At 40.1% G+C, this 19,710-nt stretch overlaps 1 protein-coding gene across 1 annotated transcript in view; it reads left to right on the forward strand.

Annotated features, from left to right (window-relative positions):
- Positions 1-1,615: 1,615 nt before the first annotated feature.
- Positions 1,616-19,710, forward strand: part of SPTLC3 (serine palmitoyltransferase long chain base subunit 3) — a 109,278-nt gene continuing 91,183 nt past the window's right edge. The window contains exon 1 of the mRNA XM_081148207.1: positions 1,616-2,064. Within this exon, the coding sequence (XP_081004333.1) occupies positions 1,948-2,064 (117 nt within the window). The 5' untranslated portion in view covers positions 1,616-1,947. The remainder of the gene's footprint in view (positions 2,065-19,710) is intronic.

Genomic DNA, 19,710 nt, shown 5'->3' on the forward strand with positions numbered 1-19,710 from the left:
TTAAGTCTAGAAGAAAATCAGCCAGCAACCCAGATTCAGCTCCCAACTCCCAGTGTAATGGCCATGGAAGAGAGAGTCCAGTAAAAAGCTAGTTCTGCTCTGATGACAATGGTCAGGAGAAATGCAATAAAAATTCTGAGCTGGAAACACAAAGGGTATTAACTTGGTGTTAACTCCATCCCATTACTTGGCCCAGATTTTCATTCCTTTGGCTTTCTGGGGGATGGAAAAGATGGCAACCCTCACATGCAAATCATGGTTAGGAAAAGCATGGTCAGCACTTTCTCCATCAGCCACTTCTTCCTGGAAGGAAAGCAAACCCTATGCAAAGCTGAGAACCAGAAATCACGCATTGACAACAGGGTCCATTCCTGTCTTTTTGGTTTTGTTTGTTGACCCAATATAAGAGTTTCTTTTCTAAGTGTCTGATGTTAAAGAAACCTTGATTCAAGCCCTGGCCAGTGTGGCTCAGTTGGTTGGGCGTCGTCCCATGTACCGAAAGGTTGCTGGTTCGATTCCCTGTCAGGGCACACGCATGGGTTGCAGGCTTGATCCCCAGTAGGGGGCGTCAGGAGGCAGCCAACCTATGCGTTGCTCTCTCCATTTCCCTTCCTCTTTGTCTCTAAAAAATCAATTAAAAAAACTTTTAAAAAAAGAAAAGAGAAGCCTTGATTCAGGAGAACAATGCAAGTGGGCTTGGGAGGACTCAACGGGCTTTAAATGATTAACACTGTCCAACAAACCATATCACTGCAGTGCACTTGATCGTGACCGGAGAACGCAGGACTCCGCGCACTGAGAGATTAAGAGTTAATGAGTAAACCAGAAGTGTTCAGGCCTGGGAGCTGCAGTCTCCATCTGCCTCACAACGCCCGTGTCAGTAACAAAGCCAAACCAGCGTTTTATTTTCCCACCGCCCATCAGGCATCAGCCACAAAAATGTTTTATCTCATTTTACAGGTGGAGAAAGTGAGGCCTAAAGAGAGGAAACTGCTTCCTCAAAGTCACATGGTAAAGGTAATGCAGACAAGAAACCAAATGTTCTGTCCCCTACGCTTCTGTCTTACAGGAATTATTGAGGAGTTGGTATCTCTCATATCATTGGTTTAACATTAGGTTGAACATTAGGTGGGTTGAACATTAGATGGGTTCTGAATATCTTCTTTGCCATTTTTATATTGTGGTAAAATATGCATCACATAAAACTGACCATGTTAACTATTTTAAAGTGTACAGTTCGGCGGCAGCAAGTAATTCTCATTGCTGCGCGACCATTACCAGCATCTACTGCCAAAGCTGCTTCTGCCCTCTCCAACTAAAATTCTGTGCCCATTAAAAGGTAACTTCCTATTCTCTCCTTCCTCCAGCTCCTGGCAATCCCTTCTGGATGTTATTTCACAGCAGAAAGAAATGTTGACTTTGAGCTTGATTTACAACCAAAAAAAAAAAAAAAAAAAATGTAATCAGATGCGGGAGGGGAAGGTGGGGCACAGCGTCAACTCAGAACTGACTGACTGCAGGAAGAAGACTCCGTGTGTGTGCATGCGTGTGTGTGTGCGTGTGTGTGTGTGTGTGTGTGTGTGTCTTTAAAAGATTCCTCCTCCCAGCCCGCCCCCTCACAGTCCGCCACTGGGTTTTGCAGTCTCCTGATTTCCTCAGTCCCCACGGGGAGCCAACGTGGGCAAGCTCCTCTGTAGTTTCAGGAGCTAGTCGGCTGCCTCGGAAGCCGCATTCTGAGTTGGGGAGTGGAAAGGTGACCCTTTGTTTGTACTTTCAAAGATCTGCCCCAAAGATACTGCTGCTCTTCTTCTGGAAAAGCCTGATCGGTAGGATTCCTCCAAAGGCTCAGCTCCCAAGTGCTTTATGCCATCCCCTCACCAACTTCAAAACTGAAGCTTGCCAAGAAGCACCGGACGCAGACCTGCTGGGTTCCATCATTGCACACAAATGGCCAAATCTGGAGGCGGTGCCGCCTGCAACGGGAGTCTTCCCAGCCAGGGGAAGCAGGGTGCCGGCTCGCAGAACGGGAACTGCGCCGGGAACGGCAGCGTGAAGGAAGCCCAGGTAAGAGGCGATCCCTCCCCGAGTCTGGATGACCAGACGGTTCAGTATTTCTCTGCCAAGCTGTTGGAAGCTGTCCTAACCGAGAGTCCTTGTGAAGTGCTTTGTGCTTTGACGGTTCACTTCAGCTTATTTCAGATGTTTGGCTGCCAAACAGCTTCGGTGTGGGTTAGGAGAGAATTTCTTCTCCACACGCGGGAGGGCATACATAGTCCCAAGAGCCTTTTAAACCCTGAAAGCACAAACTTACCTGCTAGGCTTTTATTTTCCCCGAAGCATTCCGGGGGCAGGCTTGTGAAGGCTCAAACTTTTCAGCTAAGTTTCAGCCTATCAAGAAGTCATGACAGGCTGCATTCACCATGCTTCCCAAGACAAGGAGGGAGTGGAAGCAAGCTGAAAGCCGCTGAGACTCTGTGGAATGGATGGCATTTTCCCCTGTGCACCAGAAACGCCTCTCTGGGTGAAAGAGGAATTGGTTACAGTGTCAGGTGGGGCATTGTCACAGCTTACAGTTTGATTTGGGGCCAGAGTCTTTCTTTGAAACTTGACATCACAGCATTCCTTCCGAAGACACTTCAGAAAGTGTGGCTTATTGTTGCATGCTGCACACGGGAGCCAAACAGACTTTTAATTGTTTTCCCACTTGATTCTTTTTTTTTCTTCTTTTGGCTCCTGCTGTGAGAGTGTTTGATAGAGCTATCCTGAGGAGGAGGAAGGGGCACTTGAGAAATTCTGTCCGCTTATGCCAAGAGGTGAGCTGGGCTCCGCGAGGTGCTTGTAAGAAGGCAGGTCCCCACTTCCCACATGTTGCCCTGGCTCCCCGCTCTGCGTAGCAGGAGTGAGCTCACCTGCTCCAGAAGCGAGTTAGCACAGCCAAACAGGTAACTTCACTGTTGGGAAATGAGCAGCTGGGCAGGGAACCTGTATAGTCCTTCATCACTCATCCATCCCCGGACAACCAGCATCCACCCAGGGGAAAGGTCCGACTGTTGTAAGATCACAGGACAGGTTGGGCTCGCTGGGAGCAGGTCCACCACTCAGTACATTAGGTCTTTGCTTCCAGTTGGAAGAGGTAAAGGGAAGGTGGGAAAGGGGGGACTCTGGAGCATGGCTGTATGTGAATATGCTGTGGTCCTCTCTTAACAAAAGGCATCACCCCAAAATCTCAGGCCTGGCCTCTCCCAGCTGAGTATCCGAAACTTAGTGTAATGTAATGAGAAAATAGTCAATTCCCACCATTCGTATGAGGACAATCATAATAATTACTATCTGTCACTGCGTCAATCCAGACTCTTATCACCCCAGATGCTCCTTGTCCCTGAAATACCTGTGACGCTGGACACTTGCCTACTCACCTTCTGAACCATCCTGACCCCATGGCTCTCATTTGGGCAGAGCTGCCCTCAAAGCCATTCTCTCTCTTTACTTATCTTGGTTTTATAATCACCTTCTACAGTCTCAAGTTAGAAACTTAGTTGGATGGTTACAACCATTCCTAAGTAAGGACAAAAGCCAGTAGCCTAAAGATTTGCTACTCAGTGTTCCTACAAGACTGTACATAGCCTTGGACTTTGAGGCTTCCCTTAGATCAGCAGGAAATATCAGGGCTGCTGTTATCTTTTCCTACCTCTCCTTCTGAAGGGCCATTGAGAATCTTCTAGCTCAGGTTCTTAATGTAGGTGGTACTAAGTTGGAATGGGCAACCACTGAGAGCCTTGATTGTTGCTTTAAAAATATTTTCCAGAAAGAATGAACCCCACTGAGGTCTTAGTGTGGGAAGGTGGACAAGGGCCTGCTTTCCTGTCCATGATGTGGATAAAGATGTTTACACTATCATGACCCTCAGTTACTAGTTTGAGTCCTTTCTGCCTTAGGGCCCTTTAACAATGAGTCTTGACCAAAAACTTTGATAGCTGACAAGCAATCTGTAAAGCCTTACAGATATCCTGGGCCTAGTAGTTCTCCAAGGACGCCCTGCCAGGCCTAGTGTCCTAGAGGCAACAACTGAGGTCCTACCGGCTCCTTTGAAGATCCCCTCACTCTTTTCTTCTTGCTTTTTTTTAAAAAAATATATTTTTAATGATTTCAGAGAGAGGAAGGGAGAGGGAGAGAGAGAGATAGAAACATCAATAATGAGATCAGCTGCCTCCTACACATCCCCGACCGGGGATCAAGCCCGCAACCAGGGCATGTGGGCTAGCAGGGAATCGAACAGTGATCTCCTAGATCCTAGGTCGATGCTCAACTGCTGAGCCACGCCTGGCCAGGCCTCTTCTTGCTTTTTTGCAACCACATGGCAATCAACACATTTGTGTCTAGAATATATTGGGGGATCCTGCAAGATTCTGTTAACATAAGGTTCTCTGAAATAAAACAATTTGAAAAGCACTGTTAGGCAGCCTCTCAGGAACCCTCCTGGTTTCGTTCCAATATAGCCTTGCTTCCACACCCTTGCACTGGAGTCCAGGCTCACTTCCCCAACCTCAAGATCAGCAAAGGAACCAGATTCTTTCCATTCTGGAAGCCTTCTAGAGTTCTGTCCTGGACATTCTCTGGAACTTGATTGTGTTACTCAACATTTTTCCTTTTCTCTTTAACCTCAAAGGATCTGAGGATGCACTGATAATTGTTTTTGATCACTGATAAAGCCCATTTCTTTGTTCACTTTGAATATGTCATCCCACCTCTTACTTCTGACGGATGGAGCTGTTGTCCTAGAGGATTCATTCTGCCTCCTCATGAGCATATCCACATAACAGACAGAAGGGCCCTGAATTTCTTCATCCAAACTAGATATTTCCTATAATTTCCTATTCATTAATTCAATCCCCATATAATTAATTTGGAATTATTATTGACATAATTGCTATTTCACCCACACTCAGTATTTTGGACCTGGCCATAAATTTTATGAGGAAAGCCTGAAGCTAGGAGGATGGTCATTGAGTCTTCAGTGCTCTTCATACTCCCTTTTTCCCCAGAGGTATCTTTTCGTGGGGTGGAGTCTGGATTTTCTTCTCTTAAATTGATCTTATAAGATGAAAGAAAACTGTTGAAATTTTCCCTAATCATGTCTTTTCCCAGCAAACAAAAATGTCCTAGAATATTTAGAATTATCCTCATTCATTGAGTGCTTGACCCTGAATGTTGTAACATAACAAAGTATCCCAGTCTATTCATTCTATTGTCCATTCATTCATTCTTGCAACAATATGTATTAAGAATCTGTTATCCTTGGAACATATACAGATGTATTAAAAAGGTTGTAATGTACCTATTAGGAGAAAGCTTATAACCACTGAAGCTGAACTTCCTGTTCTCCACACCCTTCCATATCCTCTTGAGGGCCACAGTGTCTTGGTACATCTGCATAAACTTCTTCTGCAGAGCAAGAGCCATGACTGATAGTTCACTTGCACACAGCGGTAATGGCCTGACCAGCCCCTGTAAATACTAGTGTCTGTGGGGCTCACCTAGGCTGCACACAGATTGAAATAGAGGTGAAGAATCTCACCAATTATTAGGAGAATTCATGAACTAAAAGCTTTGGACAGCCTTTTCAATTACTCTGAGTTTTCATCTCACACTAGTCTTCCACAATCGTCCTTTAAAACCTTTTGGGTTTTTTTGGTTCTCATTTCCTCAAAAAAAATCCCAAAAGTTACAAGTTTTCTCTGTGATCTCTCTGATGAGCCCTCATTTTTTATGGAATTGTCATTGTAGAGCCTTCCTGTGTGTCAGGAGCAGCAGCTATTAAGATGAAAATGTTCTGTCCCCATTTATTCATAGCTCACAAGTGTGAAAGACAAGTAAACAAGTAATTACAGCATTTAATGGGAAGTTCTATAATAGACGTTGCAGTTATCTATTGTTGTATAACAACCCCCACAAGACCCAATAGCTTAAAACAACCGCTGTATTGTTCATGATTTCTGTGGGCCAGGAATTGGGGCAGGGCTTGTCTCTGCTCCAAGGGGTGTTTGATGTGTATCCAAGAAGGACCCACTCCTGTGTCTGAGACCTTGGCGCTGGCTGTTGTCCAGTGCACCCTGTGTCTCTTTTATAAGAACACCCTCTCCGTGTGGTATCTCATTATGTGCAGGGTAACCTAAGTTTCTTTACATGAAGGTTGTCTTCCACGAGAGTGAAAATGGAAATTGCGAGTCCTCCTAAGGCTTAGGATCACTTTTGACACATTTTGTCATCAATGCCAGTCGCAAGGCCAGCCCAGATGCAAGGGTAGGGGAAATAGACTGCTTCTTAATGGGAGGATCTGCAAAGTGACGTTGCAAAGGTTGTGAGGGTTATTTCGACCATTTTGGAAAACAGTCCATCACAACAGAGATATATGGACCATGTTTGGGAGCATGGAGGAGAGGGCATCTGACCTAGGCTAGGAAGGCTAAGAGTCACTCTAGACAGAATTACATTTGACCCAAATCTTAAAAGCAGTATAGCCACGCACACAGTCATGGAAAGGTATTCTAACAGAGGCATAAACTCTTAGAAAGATTCAAAACATCTTGTATTTTGTGACTTTAGAAAGCCACATCAGAATGTGACATGTTTGGGCATTGGAGATTGGGTCAATGAGACTAAGTTTAGGGTGCTTAATGAAGACAAACAGGAATTGAGGCTCTAAAAGTAGGTGGGATAAGCTTATAAGATGTCTTTGTCTTATTTTACATTCCCCAAGAAACAGGCCCAGAGATGAAGATTCGAGTGCAAGAAATGTATTTGGAAGTTGAACCCAAGAATTAGGGGAATAGTGAAGTGAAACACAGAAGAGAAGAAAACCAATACATTCATGAATAGATTACCACTGTGGGAAATAGGGGCTCAGACTTTTGGGGACATCTAGATGATGATACAGAACATGCCTTAAAGCTGTCCCAACTAAGGCACATGTAAAAGAGGTATGTATCAACCAACTCCTGTTCATCATCAGTTGATGGATGCTCCCAGGAACATTAACCACATAGCACATTTATCCTGCTTATATATGTCTAGGGAAAGCCCTCAAATTGATCTACAGATACTTTCAGTAAGAAATTATCAGAATGCAAAGCAATCTAGATGTGGCACCAAGAGTGTCTGCTATAATATATATTCATAAGTGATGAGGTTTGAGAAGAGAATTGGCATGATCAGATGTGGTTTTCTTGGGCTGTGTGGGTTTTATCTCTGGTGGTTTCAGAACGTGGCTTATGGATTACCCCTGGCCTAATGGGTTAATCATTGTGGAAGACTGATTTATGTTACTAAACAACATAAACAGAGCCTACCTACTGGTTCTGGAAATGGAGAAAGCATGAGGGATACATCAAGACTGGATGTCATCACATGGCTTGCTCCCTTTGCACTCAAGCAAAGTGAAAAAGCAGAAACCAAGAAGAAAAATTTAGTTGCTTTATTAACAGAAAAATCTAAAACTCTGTATGGCAAAAGACATCATAAAGAATGATGAAAAAAATCAAATGGGATGTGTAATTGAAATAAAAATCCATTTACAACAGAATAAAAAACATGAAGTATCTAGGAATAGATGTAAGAAGTAAAGTTAAAATCAACTTGAAGAGTGTTAAAATGCTACTGAGGGACATGAAAGAAACTGGAATATGTGAAAAGACATACAATACTCATGGATAGGAAGACTCAAAATGAAAAATATATTAATTCAGCCTAAGTTAATCTATAAATTCATGTGAGTCCAGTAAATAAAACAACATAATTTTTATGGAGACAAATTATATCAAAATTAATGCAGAAAAATAAACAAGTAAAAAATAGAAAAATTATGAAAAAGAGTAATAATGAGGAGTGACTAACCCTGCCAACTAATAAACCATGTTATGCAGCACAAGAATTAGAAGGGGCATGAACTAGCACATAGACAGATAAATATTATTTTTAATTGTTAAAATTAATCCATAAAAGTGCTCAGAAATATAAATTTTAAAATAATATGTGCATGGAAAAATTCTTTATAACTATGCTAAAATACCCAAAAGCCATAAAAGAAGAAGTCGAAAATTTGACTACATAAAAATAAAACATTTATTTCTTCATGGCAAAACAAAACAGACCAAAATAACACCATAAAATAAACAAGGGTAAATTACAGACCAGGAAATATTTGCAACTCATATCGCAAAACTGCAAATTTCTTAATAGGCAAAATATGTGAAGGAGGTAGAAGTGGAAATTTAAAAGGTTAAAAAAAGGAAAGAAAAGAAAAAGAAGGGAAGGGAAATGAGGAAAGTGAAGGAAAGGAATAAGCTGGAAAGAATCAGCTTCCCTGAGAAGATGAAAAAAAATGTCTATTTTCTTAGGTTGTGTCTATAAAGTTTGAAATTAAGTTGAAAGTTAATTAAAATAACCTAGTTATTTTTATCAGTTCAATGATAATATTAAGGACAATAAATTGCATTGTTGGTAGCTGCTTCATGCCAGGTCCTTTTGCCTCATTTTATTCTCATAACAATACTGTTAAATGAATACTATGAGCCACATCTGCATAGACAAGGAAATTGAGGCTCTGAGAATATAACTTCCCCAAGATCACCCAGCTATAAGAAAACTGGAACACAAACTCTAGACCATCCACCTTATCCCAGCTTCTTTTTCATAATAGGACTCCATGGTGTTATCCACTTCCCACTAAAATAGGTCTAAAAACCCTTATTTTAAGAACTGAAAATTCCAGTTGACTAAGATACCAATAACACATGAGAAAAGAAAGGGGATTATGCTTCCATTGTGACCACAAATATTCAAGAATATCATGCTCTAACTCCTAACACATTGGTCTATAGTTAGAATCCTTGGGAAGTAACCAAGAAAATAATAATTATGTATTGCAAAACCTCTAACATGTATCGCATTCTTTCTAAGTGCCAGACATTCTAACTGCTTTGCATTCACCATCTCACACATTCCTACAAGGTAGATATTATTACTATCAGACCCATTTTAGAGGTGAGGAAACAAAGCTTTAGTAAGTTAATCAAAGTTATCAGCTCAGAAGCATCAAAACCAGATTTGGAACCTGTTTTTTTTCAATTCTGAAACCCAAGTTTGTATTTCTTAGTCCATGCTGCCTCTCTAAACATAAGATGTTAGTAGAAGTGAGATCCATGCCTACTTCCACAGAGAAAGGGCAAACTAAACTCAGTCTTAAAGGCAGAGTCAATGTAAATTAAAGGTATCCTGAATTGTTTTGCTTGTTTGCTTTACTGTTATTAATGAAAATTTGAGCTTATTATTGCAAATGACACCAAACTGTCACATACCAGAGCCTTCAATATGCAACATCATCCATTCACAGACACACTGCATTGGTGGACTGGCCACCACCCATTCTTAACTTCAGACAACTCTGAATTAAAGAAAACCAACTCCATGTAACCCTGAGTCATATAGACTTATACTGAGCCTCAGATGGAGCTCTACAGATAATCTGCCTTTCAGAAGCTTTCTTCAACAGTACATGGCCACCTTGAATAGGCAGTTCACTTAGCACAGCATTTTCTGGTAATAGTGATATCTTAGATATGCAATGCTGTAGAAAAAAGATAGTTGCAAATTATTTGAGATATTTTCCATTGAGAGGTAAAAATCTATTTTGCTTCCCTTCAGTCTGGGTTGGACCTAATAATTTACTTGGCCTATAAAATGTGACAGAAGGCACTATCTAGGACTTCTGAGACTAAAGTTAAAAGAATCCTTTAGTTTGAACCCAGTCCTCCTAGAACATTCACTCTTTAAAACCCAGCCACCATGCTTGATGGAAGCCCAAGCAGCCTGGAGGAGAAGCCCAAGGAGAAAGAAACCAAGTATTCCTGCTGTGCTCCTAGCTGAGGTGCAGAACCAACTCGTAAACTGTATTAGTGAGCTATCTTGGAAATGGATCCTCTAGCCTGGGATCTATTGGCTCCAATTGATACTTCGTGGACTATATAAATGAGTTGTCCGTGCTGAGTCTTGCCCTAATTACAGATTCTTGAGCAAACAAATGATTGTTGTTTTAAGTGTGGTGGTGGGTTGTTAAGCAGCAATAAATAAGTGAGCACATGGATATTCTTTTTTTTTTTTAAATGTCTAGAAAATTCATTCTGCAATCCCATCATGCACCTTTTTAGTGCTGGCATTTACATGTTGAAGGAAGAGTTTATTGTGGCCATCCATTTGCTTTCAATTTGTTTTGTGTTTTGGCATAAGGATTGTATGCTTAAGATGAGTGTCTGAATAGTTTCGCCAGATTCAATGAATTCAAATATCACCAATGCGAAAAGTACAATCATCTGAAATCGGAATGCTGCCAAATCTGAAGTGTAATTATTCAACCTGCAACAGCCTATAATTTATTATATTACCTATGAAGAAATAGCTGGCTCAGGAGAGTGTGTGTTCAGGTGGAGATGTTTTCTTAATTAAAAGAATACATGTTTTAAAGTATATTTAATATCAGCCAATTATAAATTAATTTATCTATTTTCTAAAGTTCATTTAAAAAACCTTTCTTGGAAGCACTGTTCAATGTGGATTGAATTTAACCTAAATACTTACAAGGAATCTACTACATTTATTTTGAAATACACTGAATTTAATGTTTTTACTAAATATTGTCACCTTTGCCTCACTTGGCCTGAACTAATATAGTTTTACTAAAATTCTAAAATATCCAACCTGTAAATTAATGTGAGAAGGAGCTGTTGCTACCCTATTAGAAACCAAGACATTGGCTAGATAAGTCAATTTAGATGAAACATTTGGGGAGGTGAAGTAAACAAAACACTATAATCATAACTCAGAGAAGTAATCAAAATTTTCCTCCACAATCTATTTTATCCATCCATCACAGCATCATCTGAATCCTACTCCACTCACTGATTTTGTCACTTTGCAGATCATTTGATTACAGCAGAGACTGAGATTGCAAATGCCTGGAAGGGTGGCAGGGCCTGGTCTAGAACAATAGGAAGTGGTAAGAATGGGTTTACCTAACAAAGCTCTTTGTCTCCATGAAGGAGAAAGGTCCCGGCTGACAAACCTTCAGATTTTCAAAAGTTAGAAATCCAAATGAGGTGGGAGGAGGAGAGAATGTCCTCATTATTAAGGACTGGCATCTAACCTTTAAAATTTTAAATAGTGTAAGTTTCCAGGAAACAGTGCTACCAGCCACAAATCTGTAATCTCTGAACTATAGGTAAACAGAGTGAGAAAAATAAGAGGTCATAAATAGAGTGCTGTTTTCTCCTACACGTTTAAGAAGAATGGTTCAGGGAATTTGACTCCTCTTGATTTAAATTTATTTTATATATTTTTTAAAACAATAGATGATATAAAAATATATGTTCGTTTTCCTGAGTTGTTACATTAACACTTGACCCGGAATGTGCAAGTCTGAGGGACAATTATAACCAAACGCTTATACTAGATTTCCCTGACCAGCCCTAACACATTAGGTACCAAAGTGTTCATCAAAGTGTCATAAAAATGACAGCATTTTACTAGTCAAACTTCATCTCTCAGACTTCATAAGAAGTGACACACAACACTTTTGTTAGACAGTGCATCATAAAGCTTGGTCACCATTATCATTCTCTAGATACTGTGGGACTGGGCCTTCAAAGTTACCCAAGAAAAAGCCTATGTGCAAATCATAACTATTCTGTTAACTACAAGTTATCCCTGACTGTTCTTTCTCTGCCCTGTAGGCCTTAACCATTTGGAAGTCAAGGGTCCTTTGAGAAGATGATAGATGCTTTTTATAGAAAAATGAATGTGTTCATAATCACAAAATTTTCCATGTAGAGAGTTCACATATCCCCTGACTTTCTCAGATCCCCAGGTTAAGAACCTCAACTATAGAATGCCTTTATTAATTAGGCTACATCTGCTCTCACAACCTAACTAGAAAAACCAGCAAATCAGCCTCTCTGGAGGAGAACGTAAGGTAATCACAAATTGACTCACCAAGGAGAGAAAAACCACACAAAACCTGAAGCGACTCAAGCAATAAGCTCATGTGTGTTATTCATTTATTTAAAAATTTATATTAGAATTTTGCATTCTACTCTACATTTATATTTTTCCCTATAAGATTACTTTTATGTCCTTCCTTAACACCTTGAGTGAAAATGAACTCCCAGAAAGATATTTCTTTCCTGGTGACTTTTCATCCCCCAGAACCCCTCAGGCTTGCCCAGGAAACCACTTAAGGAAGAATTATATTAGGAAGACCACTCACTTTGAATTCATATAGAACTGGGTTTGAGACCCAGCTCTGGCTCTTAGTAGCTGTGTCACATTGGGCAGGTAACTTCATGTCTCTGATCCATATCTAACAAGGAAATGGTGAATATGAAATGAGATAGCATATGTAAGGCTCCCAATAACTAACAGGTATATAGTAGATATTCAATAAATGATAGTTGTTATCTATTGAGATCAATCTCTTTCTTTGCTATTATAGTAGTGTAAAGTATAATGCCTGGCACATACTAGGCTCCCAATAAATGATAGTCTTAAACCCTCGACTTCTCTCATCCAATAATGGCTTCTCAGTTCTTATTTTACGTGACCTGTTAGCAGAATTTGACACAAGTAATGACTCGCTCCTCCTTGAAGCACTTTCTTCTCTTGGATTCCAGAATATGACATATCTATGTCACTATCTGTTCCTTCACAGTTTCGATTCCTGGTTCCTCCTCACCTCCTTGAATTTTAAACAATGGAGTGACCCAAGGCTTAGTCCTTGTACTTTTTTTCTTTTCTCACTGCATGTCTGCCATGATCATCTGATCTTGTCTCACCTCTCTATGTGTAATATATATATATGTGTCATTTCCAACTGCCTACTTGATCCTTCCACTTGGATAACCAAAAGCCATCTTCAAGTTCACATGTCCAAAATTGAGCTCCTAATACTCCCTCTGTCTGTTCCCAAATCTTATCCCCTTACAGTTTTTCCCATCTCGGTAAATGACAACTCTATCCTTCCAGGGGCTCAAGCCAAAAACTTGAGCATTCTTCATAAATCTTCTCTTTCTTTCTACATTCAGCCAGTCAGCAAATTCACGATGTATCTAGAATCTGACTACTCCTCACCTTCCCCACGGCAACCACTCTGGTCTCACCCACCATAATCTCTCACCTGGATTGCTGCAGGAGCCTGGTCTCTTCTCCCTGTGTCCCGGTTAAGCATTGCTGCATAACGAACTGTCCCAACACATAGTGGCGTTGAGCCACAACCATTTCATTATGCTCATGGATTCTGCTGGTCAGAAATTCAGAGAGAGACACAGTGAGGACTGCTCTTCCCTGTTCCATGATATCTGGGGCCTCAGGTAGGATGACTCAGTTGGCTGGGCCTGGAACAGCTGGGTCAGGCAGATCTGCCTCCATGATGGCATCCTCACTCCTATGCCTGGCACCCAGGCTGGGATGGCTGAAGAACAGGACAAGCTGGGAACTGTGGACTAAATTGCCACATGAGTCCTCTCCAGCAGGGAGGACTGGAAGAAAGTTTTCTAGTAAATGAAGTAGGAGCCTCATGGCCTTTTATAACCTAGCCTCCAAGGTTAGCTTCACTTCCAGCCTACTTCATGGGTTGAAGCCATCAAAAACAAGCCCACCAGGTTTAAGGGGAAGAAACCATCCCGAGAATTTATGAACATATTTTAAAACCGCCCTACCATTCTTTCACCCCTTTTCTCCCCTTCACCACCACCAGCATGACCACAAGACTGCTCTCAACCCAACAGCCAAAATGATCTTGTGAAATGAAATCAAGGTGTCACCCTTCTGTCCAAATCCTTCCCATAACTTCCATTTCACTCAGAGAAAATGCCAAAATCCTTACAATGGCCATAAGGCCCCATGGCTTGGTCTTCTCTCCCATTTGTACTTCCCAGACATTGAGGTGCCTGTGCCCGTCCTTCCTTCAAGTCCTTATTTAACGTTTCTTCTCTATAAGAGGTCATCTTAATCGTATCTAACATGGCAAACCTCCTCACTTTTTGCCTCCCTTTCATGCTCATTTTCTTTAGTACTTAACACCATCTACAGACACACATACACAGACACACAAATGTATTTCCTGTCTGTTGTCTGTCTAGCGTGTGAGCTCGACTTTGGGAGGGATTTCTATCTTACCCACTGCTGAATCCCCAACACCTAGACCAGAGCCTGTACATAGTTAGTGCTGAATAATATTTGTGGGAAGAGTAAAGACCATCTTGTTTACTAATCTACGCCTTGTAGGAACTTTCATTTGTTTGTTTTGTTTGTTATCCAAATTGCTATTTGCTATCCACAAGCTTAATTCTTTAAAAGACTAAAAAGGCCCCTTTCATGATACACAAGCTTCTCTGCAGACTTCAAAGTGTACAACCATTCATAAATTAATTTACAGATTTCCTTCCCTTTGTTATAGAACATGTATTGCCCTTTTTAAAAAAGTGATTAAGGCACTGGATTATTTTGTGTGACTAGGTAGCTACATGTTTTTTTTCTGTCTGACTTATTACATTTAGCATAATGTCCTCTAGGTCCATCCATGTTTTTGCAAATGACAATATTTCATTCACTTTTATGACCAAGTGATATTTCCTTATATATATGCACCACGTCTTCCTCACCCATTCATCTATCAATAGATACCTAGGTTGTTGCCGTATCTTGTCTATGGTAAATAAAGCTGGAATAAACACAGGAGTGCATATATATTTTTGAATTAGTGTTTTGTTTTCTTTGGATAAATACCCAGAAGTGGAATTGCTGGGTCATATGGCAGCTCTATTTTTAAGTTTCGTGAACCTCAATACTGTTTTCCACAGTGGCTGCACTAATTTACAACCAACAAACAGTGCACAATTTATATTGATATCCAGATATTATGTATACTTGAAGCATGGGGTCCGGGAACATGCTTTAAACAAGTGGAACTTTTTGAAGGAAATGAAAATGGAAATTAAATATTATTGATTAATCCTGATGATTCTGCCGCCTCTAGCAGGAGATGAAATATGCCTAGATTAGAGAAAAAATGACTAATACCTTAGGATATACAGGCCTGTCATCTGGTTTTAATAAAATTCTCCCTTCTCAAGATTGAATGTCCAAGAAAAGTCAGTACAATCTGTTTGCCCACCAATGACCCTGTATATGAGTTGATATTTAAAATTTCATTTAACAAACATTTTTATCACACTACATGTTAAGAACTTTACAAATACTAACTTATTTGATTCTCACAACATACTTATGTATTTGATTCTGTTACTTCCTCATTTTTTTAAGTTGAGGCAACTGATCATACGAAAGGTAGGTAAATTTTTCTAAGATTTAAACCTTTAGTTAGCTAGTACAGCAGGCTGGCCCCAGAGTTTGTGTCTTTATGACTAAAAAAAAAAAAAGCCTCTCCTCAAACACCTTATTGTGAATGTTTGCAAACTTACAGAAAATTAAGAGAGTTCTACAATGAATATTCATATACCTACCACCTGAATTCTATAGTTAACATTTTACTATATTTGTTTTATCTTATGTCCATCCATCCATCTCTTCCTCCATTCATGAATTCATATGCTTTATGCATTTCAAAGGAAGTCGTAGAATCAATACACTTCACTCCTAAACTTTTCCATATGTATATCATTAACCAGACTTCAAGTTTTGTTTATAGTTTCTTTTTTTTTTCTTTTGAAGCAAAATTTACATACAATGACATGCACAAATCTAGAGCATACCATTCAGTGAATTTTGACTTATACTAACTATTAATTGTTCTAATTGGAAAGGGTTTTATAACATAAATTTCACTGCAAAAAGGTGTTATAAAACAGTTCACTTAACATTGGAGAGTAAAATCTCTGGGCAAAATACCTGAATAATATGTAAATTAGCATCAAATGAGGTAAAGGCAGGGTTCAAGGGAAGGCTGACTCACTAGAGAAGTTCTCCTCTTGTCCACATTTAATTCCCAAGGCATCGAGAGCCATTGTGTCTTTTGGTCGTTAGTATAATCCAGCCAGCAGTAAGGGAACTTGGTTTAGAGATTTTTACAATTCCACTCCATCCCCTGTCTTTTTACATGTGAAACAATGAGGCTCAAAGCAAAGTGACTGCCTTCAAAGTCACACCACTGGGACACTCCCTTAGTCTCTTGTCACCCAGGCCAAGGCCCTTTCTAGGAAGTTGCATTTTTTTGAAACCTCCAAGCTCTTAAGGCAAACAGCCAGGGACCAATCACATATTTGAAGACTCAATGTGGCATCTGCTATTGCAAATTCTTTAGTCTCTATTTCAAAACTGATTGCAAAATTGCATTTGTTTCATGTAAGAACTAAAGACATCTTTCTTCTTTCCCAAAATAAGAGTCATGTGGAGAGAGCTTCCTTTTTTGCATATCTTAGGACAACATGTCAGAGAAATCAATATTGATTAGAGTAATGATTGCTAACACACATGGGGACCTACCATGTGTTTGCACTTTTTGAAATATTATTGTTAATCAACAATAGGTTTTCAAATTTTGGATATAAGGATCTGGGGTTCAAAGAGATCAATCACCCACTTGGCTGAAAAGTAGTAAAACCAGCATTTCCTGACTCCTAGTATCATATATCCTATTGCTACAACCCACAGCCCTGCTGCCCTAATAAACAGAATCATCACATATAAATTGGGGGTAGGGCTTCCCCGTGGCAGTGCCTAAGCTTGAATTCCAGCTTCCCATTGGTAGCTCTGGGACCCTGGGTAAGTGGCATAACAGTTCCCCATTTGGAAGATGAGCACAATAGTAGTGTCTACCCAATAGAGTTGTTGTGAGTGATGCCTGTGGCAACTTATGCAAAGACTTAGAAAAGTGCCAATGACCAAAGGAAACACTCCATAAATGTGAGCTATTGTCAGTGATGGCCTTTGCAGGAATCTGCCTCATTTCCATCCCTAGCCCTTCTTTGGTGAAACAGTTCCAGAATACAATGAGAAGGTGCATATTGGACTGCATATTGTCACGGCCTTTAACACACAGTGACAGAAATACTCACTTAAAAGACCAACAAGCCTTGAAATGAAAACAAACTGAATATTAGAGAATTATAATATGGAGAGGTGAAAGTTAAGTATTAAGGTGGTGCAGTTATGAAATGATGACAGTAGCAAATCCTATTGGTGCCATGTTCTCTTCACCGCTCAGCTTTTACCATTTCTGTGTATAACCATGACTCCCAAAGACCAGCTCCCATGCCCTTTGCCTGAGGACTTTCTCTAGGCCCCTGAAACCTGTTCTGCCTTAGGGTGGACCAAGCTAGAAGTCCCAGAGAATCAACACCCTCAAGAATAGCCCTCAACCATTGACTTATGGGAACAGGATTATAAGCACCCCACTCCCTCACTCCTCAGGTGGATAACTCTGAAGCATGTGCTACACTGTTTCCCAGAATCCCCACCAGCAGTGAGCGCCAGTTGCCCACAGTAGTAAATGGTTTGAAGGAAAACCTTCACTGGTTTCCTATCCTTTCCTGTCTTTCTTCTACCAGAGCTCACCTACTACATAAAGAACTTGCATTTGAATCCTTTACTCAGGGTCTGCTTCTGGGGAACCCCAAATTAAGATAATAATTTTTTCTTAAATTTAACCAGTTATTAACCCCTTTAATTTTCAGCATCAACTACAAAGATCCTTCTATTTGTACAATGATCCCTATATCCAGGATGTTACTGGACCCTCACAGCACTGCTGTGATGTAGACAGAACCACTGCTATTTATCCACTGTAGAGATGAAAAACCAGGACTCAGAAAAATAATGAGACCAAAGCCACATGGATGGTGGGGACAGAACTGGAAAACAATCCCAGACATTCTGACTCTTATGTTCAGAAATGTCTCAAAGAACTGGCTGCAGCAGACATTTATCAAACCTATTCAGTGCACGCAACCCCATCAACTGCTCTTTGCAAGAACAGGTAGGAGGTGAGAAACTCAGGACCTCTCTCCTTCAGTAGTTTAATTCACAGCAAGAAAAAATTGTTATTTTGGTTATTACATTTGCTCAGAAAAGCAGCTTTGTCTTACTGATCTTTTTTAATCCATGAAATTCTGAAAGCCTTGAGAAATATTAATGTCTACCTTAGATTTCCATAGCCATGAAACAAAATTATTTTACTGGCACATGAGATAGCACAATTTTCTATAAATCTTTCTTTAAAAATCATTTATCTTTCTTTGTCTTCTTTATGTTATATAGCATGGCTGTTCCTCAGAATCATCTTTCTCTGAGCCCTTGATCAGCCTCAACTCTATTTTCAAACGCATGACATCATGAATGCTTGCTTCCAGACCCAGCAGAGGAGCATAAGTCAATTCACTTCTTGGTTCCTTTGTTGAGCTTGCTTGAGGCAATGACATTGATGGTATGGTAAGGGACCCTTGGGTTCTTGCAACTTGCTGTTTGTCAGTCACCTGATCCTATAGTTAGTCCTAAAGAAACTAGGCTCCAGATCTTCTCAAGTATCTGAATAATAATGGCAGAACTGATTGCAGATCTCAGAGAAGCATGTTACTTCATTTTCTAGATCTTAACAACACATTTATTAATAGGCAGCTGAGACTCAAATAGGTGCCGTCACTTGTCCAAGATCTCAAGATGGCCAATATGGGGCAAGACACACCTCTGTCCACCGCCAGTTTCTAGCACCTCCACACAACGCTGCCTTTCACATCATAGACCAAAAACAAATGTAAGAGCCCTTCACACTAACACCAACACTTGCAAATAACTTGGGACACCTGGGAAACACCCACAACTGATGTACCTCATGAGTAGATTTGTTAGTTTGTGCAAAAGGGACTGGCATTGTTTCTAAGGGGCCATGCATCCCATTAGTTGATTCTTAGCAAGACTACTGAATCAGGTACCTATAGATTGAGAAACAAATAGAAGTACTCCACATGTTGACCTGAGGAAATGCCTCAAAGATTGAAATAAATAGGTCCCAAACATCAGTTTTATTTTTTTAAGTGTAGTATCATTCATTATACCAATCAGATGACTCAAATCTTGCATCCATCCATTACTTAGGGGTCAAAAGTTATGATGGCTTTAAAAAAAAAACAAAAAAAAAACACCCTGGATCCACTAAGCTGGTTGATTCAGAAGTATAAGTAAAAACTAGTCAAGATTAGCCTTGCTCTGGGAAAAGTTGCTTTTTTTCTATGTTATGTGCCACATGATAAGAAAAATTAATCCACTAATTAAAACTATCTGAATATTAGCAGATTTTTTGGAAGCAAAGAAATAAATTGTTATGTCATATTCTTGGTAGCTTGGTTGTTTGGAGACAGGATGCTTGTTTTTCCAAGGAGCAAAAGCTTTCTATAGAAAATAAAATGGTATGTTCTGTCTTCCATGAAAACAAAAGATTTCAGCAATCTGTAGACATTCAATGAAACATTATTTCTTTATGGACACATTCTGTCTTAAAAGGCAAGCAAAGGATAAACCAGGTTATAGTTTCCTAGGCTGCCCATGACATGAATAAATGTGTTTGCTTTTATAGGGCAGACAGAGAGGAGTTGGGGGGAGAAGCATGAAGAATAGATATGTGCAAAATCCTAATAAACACAGGGAAGGAAGAAC

Source organism: Miniopterus schreibersii (assembly GCF_964146895.1).
Source record: "Miniopterus schreibersii genome assembly, chromosome: 10".
Taxonomy (NCBI): domain Eukaryota; kingdom Metazoa; phylum Chordata; class Mammalia; order Chiroptera; family Miniopteridae; genus Miniopterus; species Miniopterus schreibersii.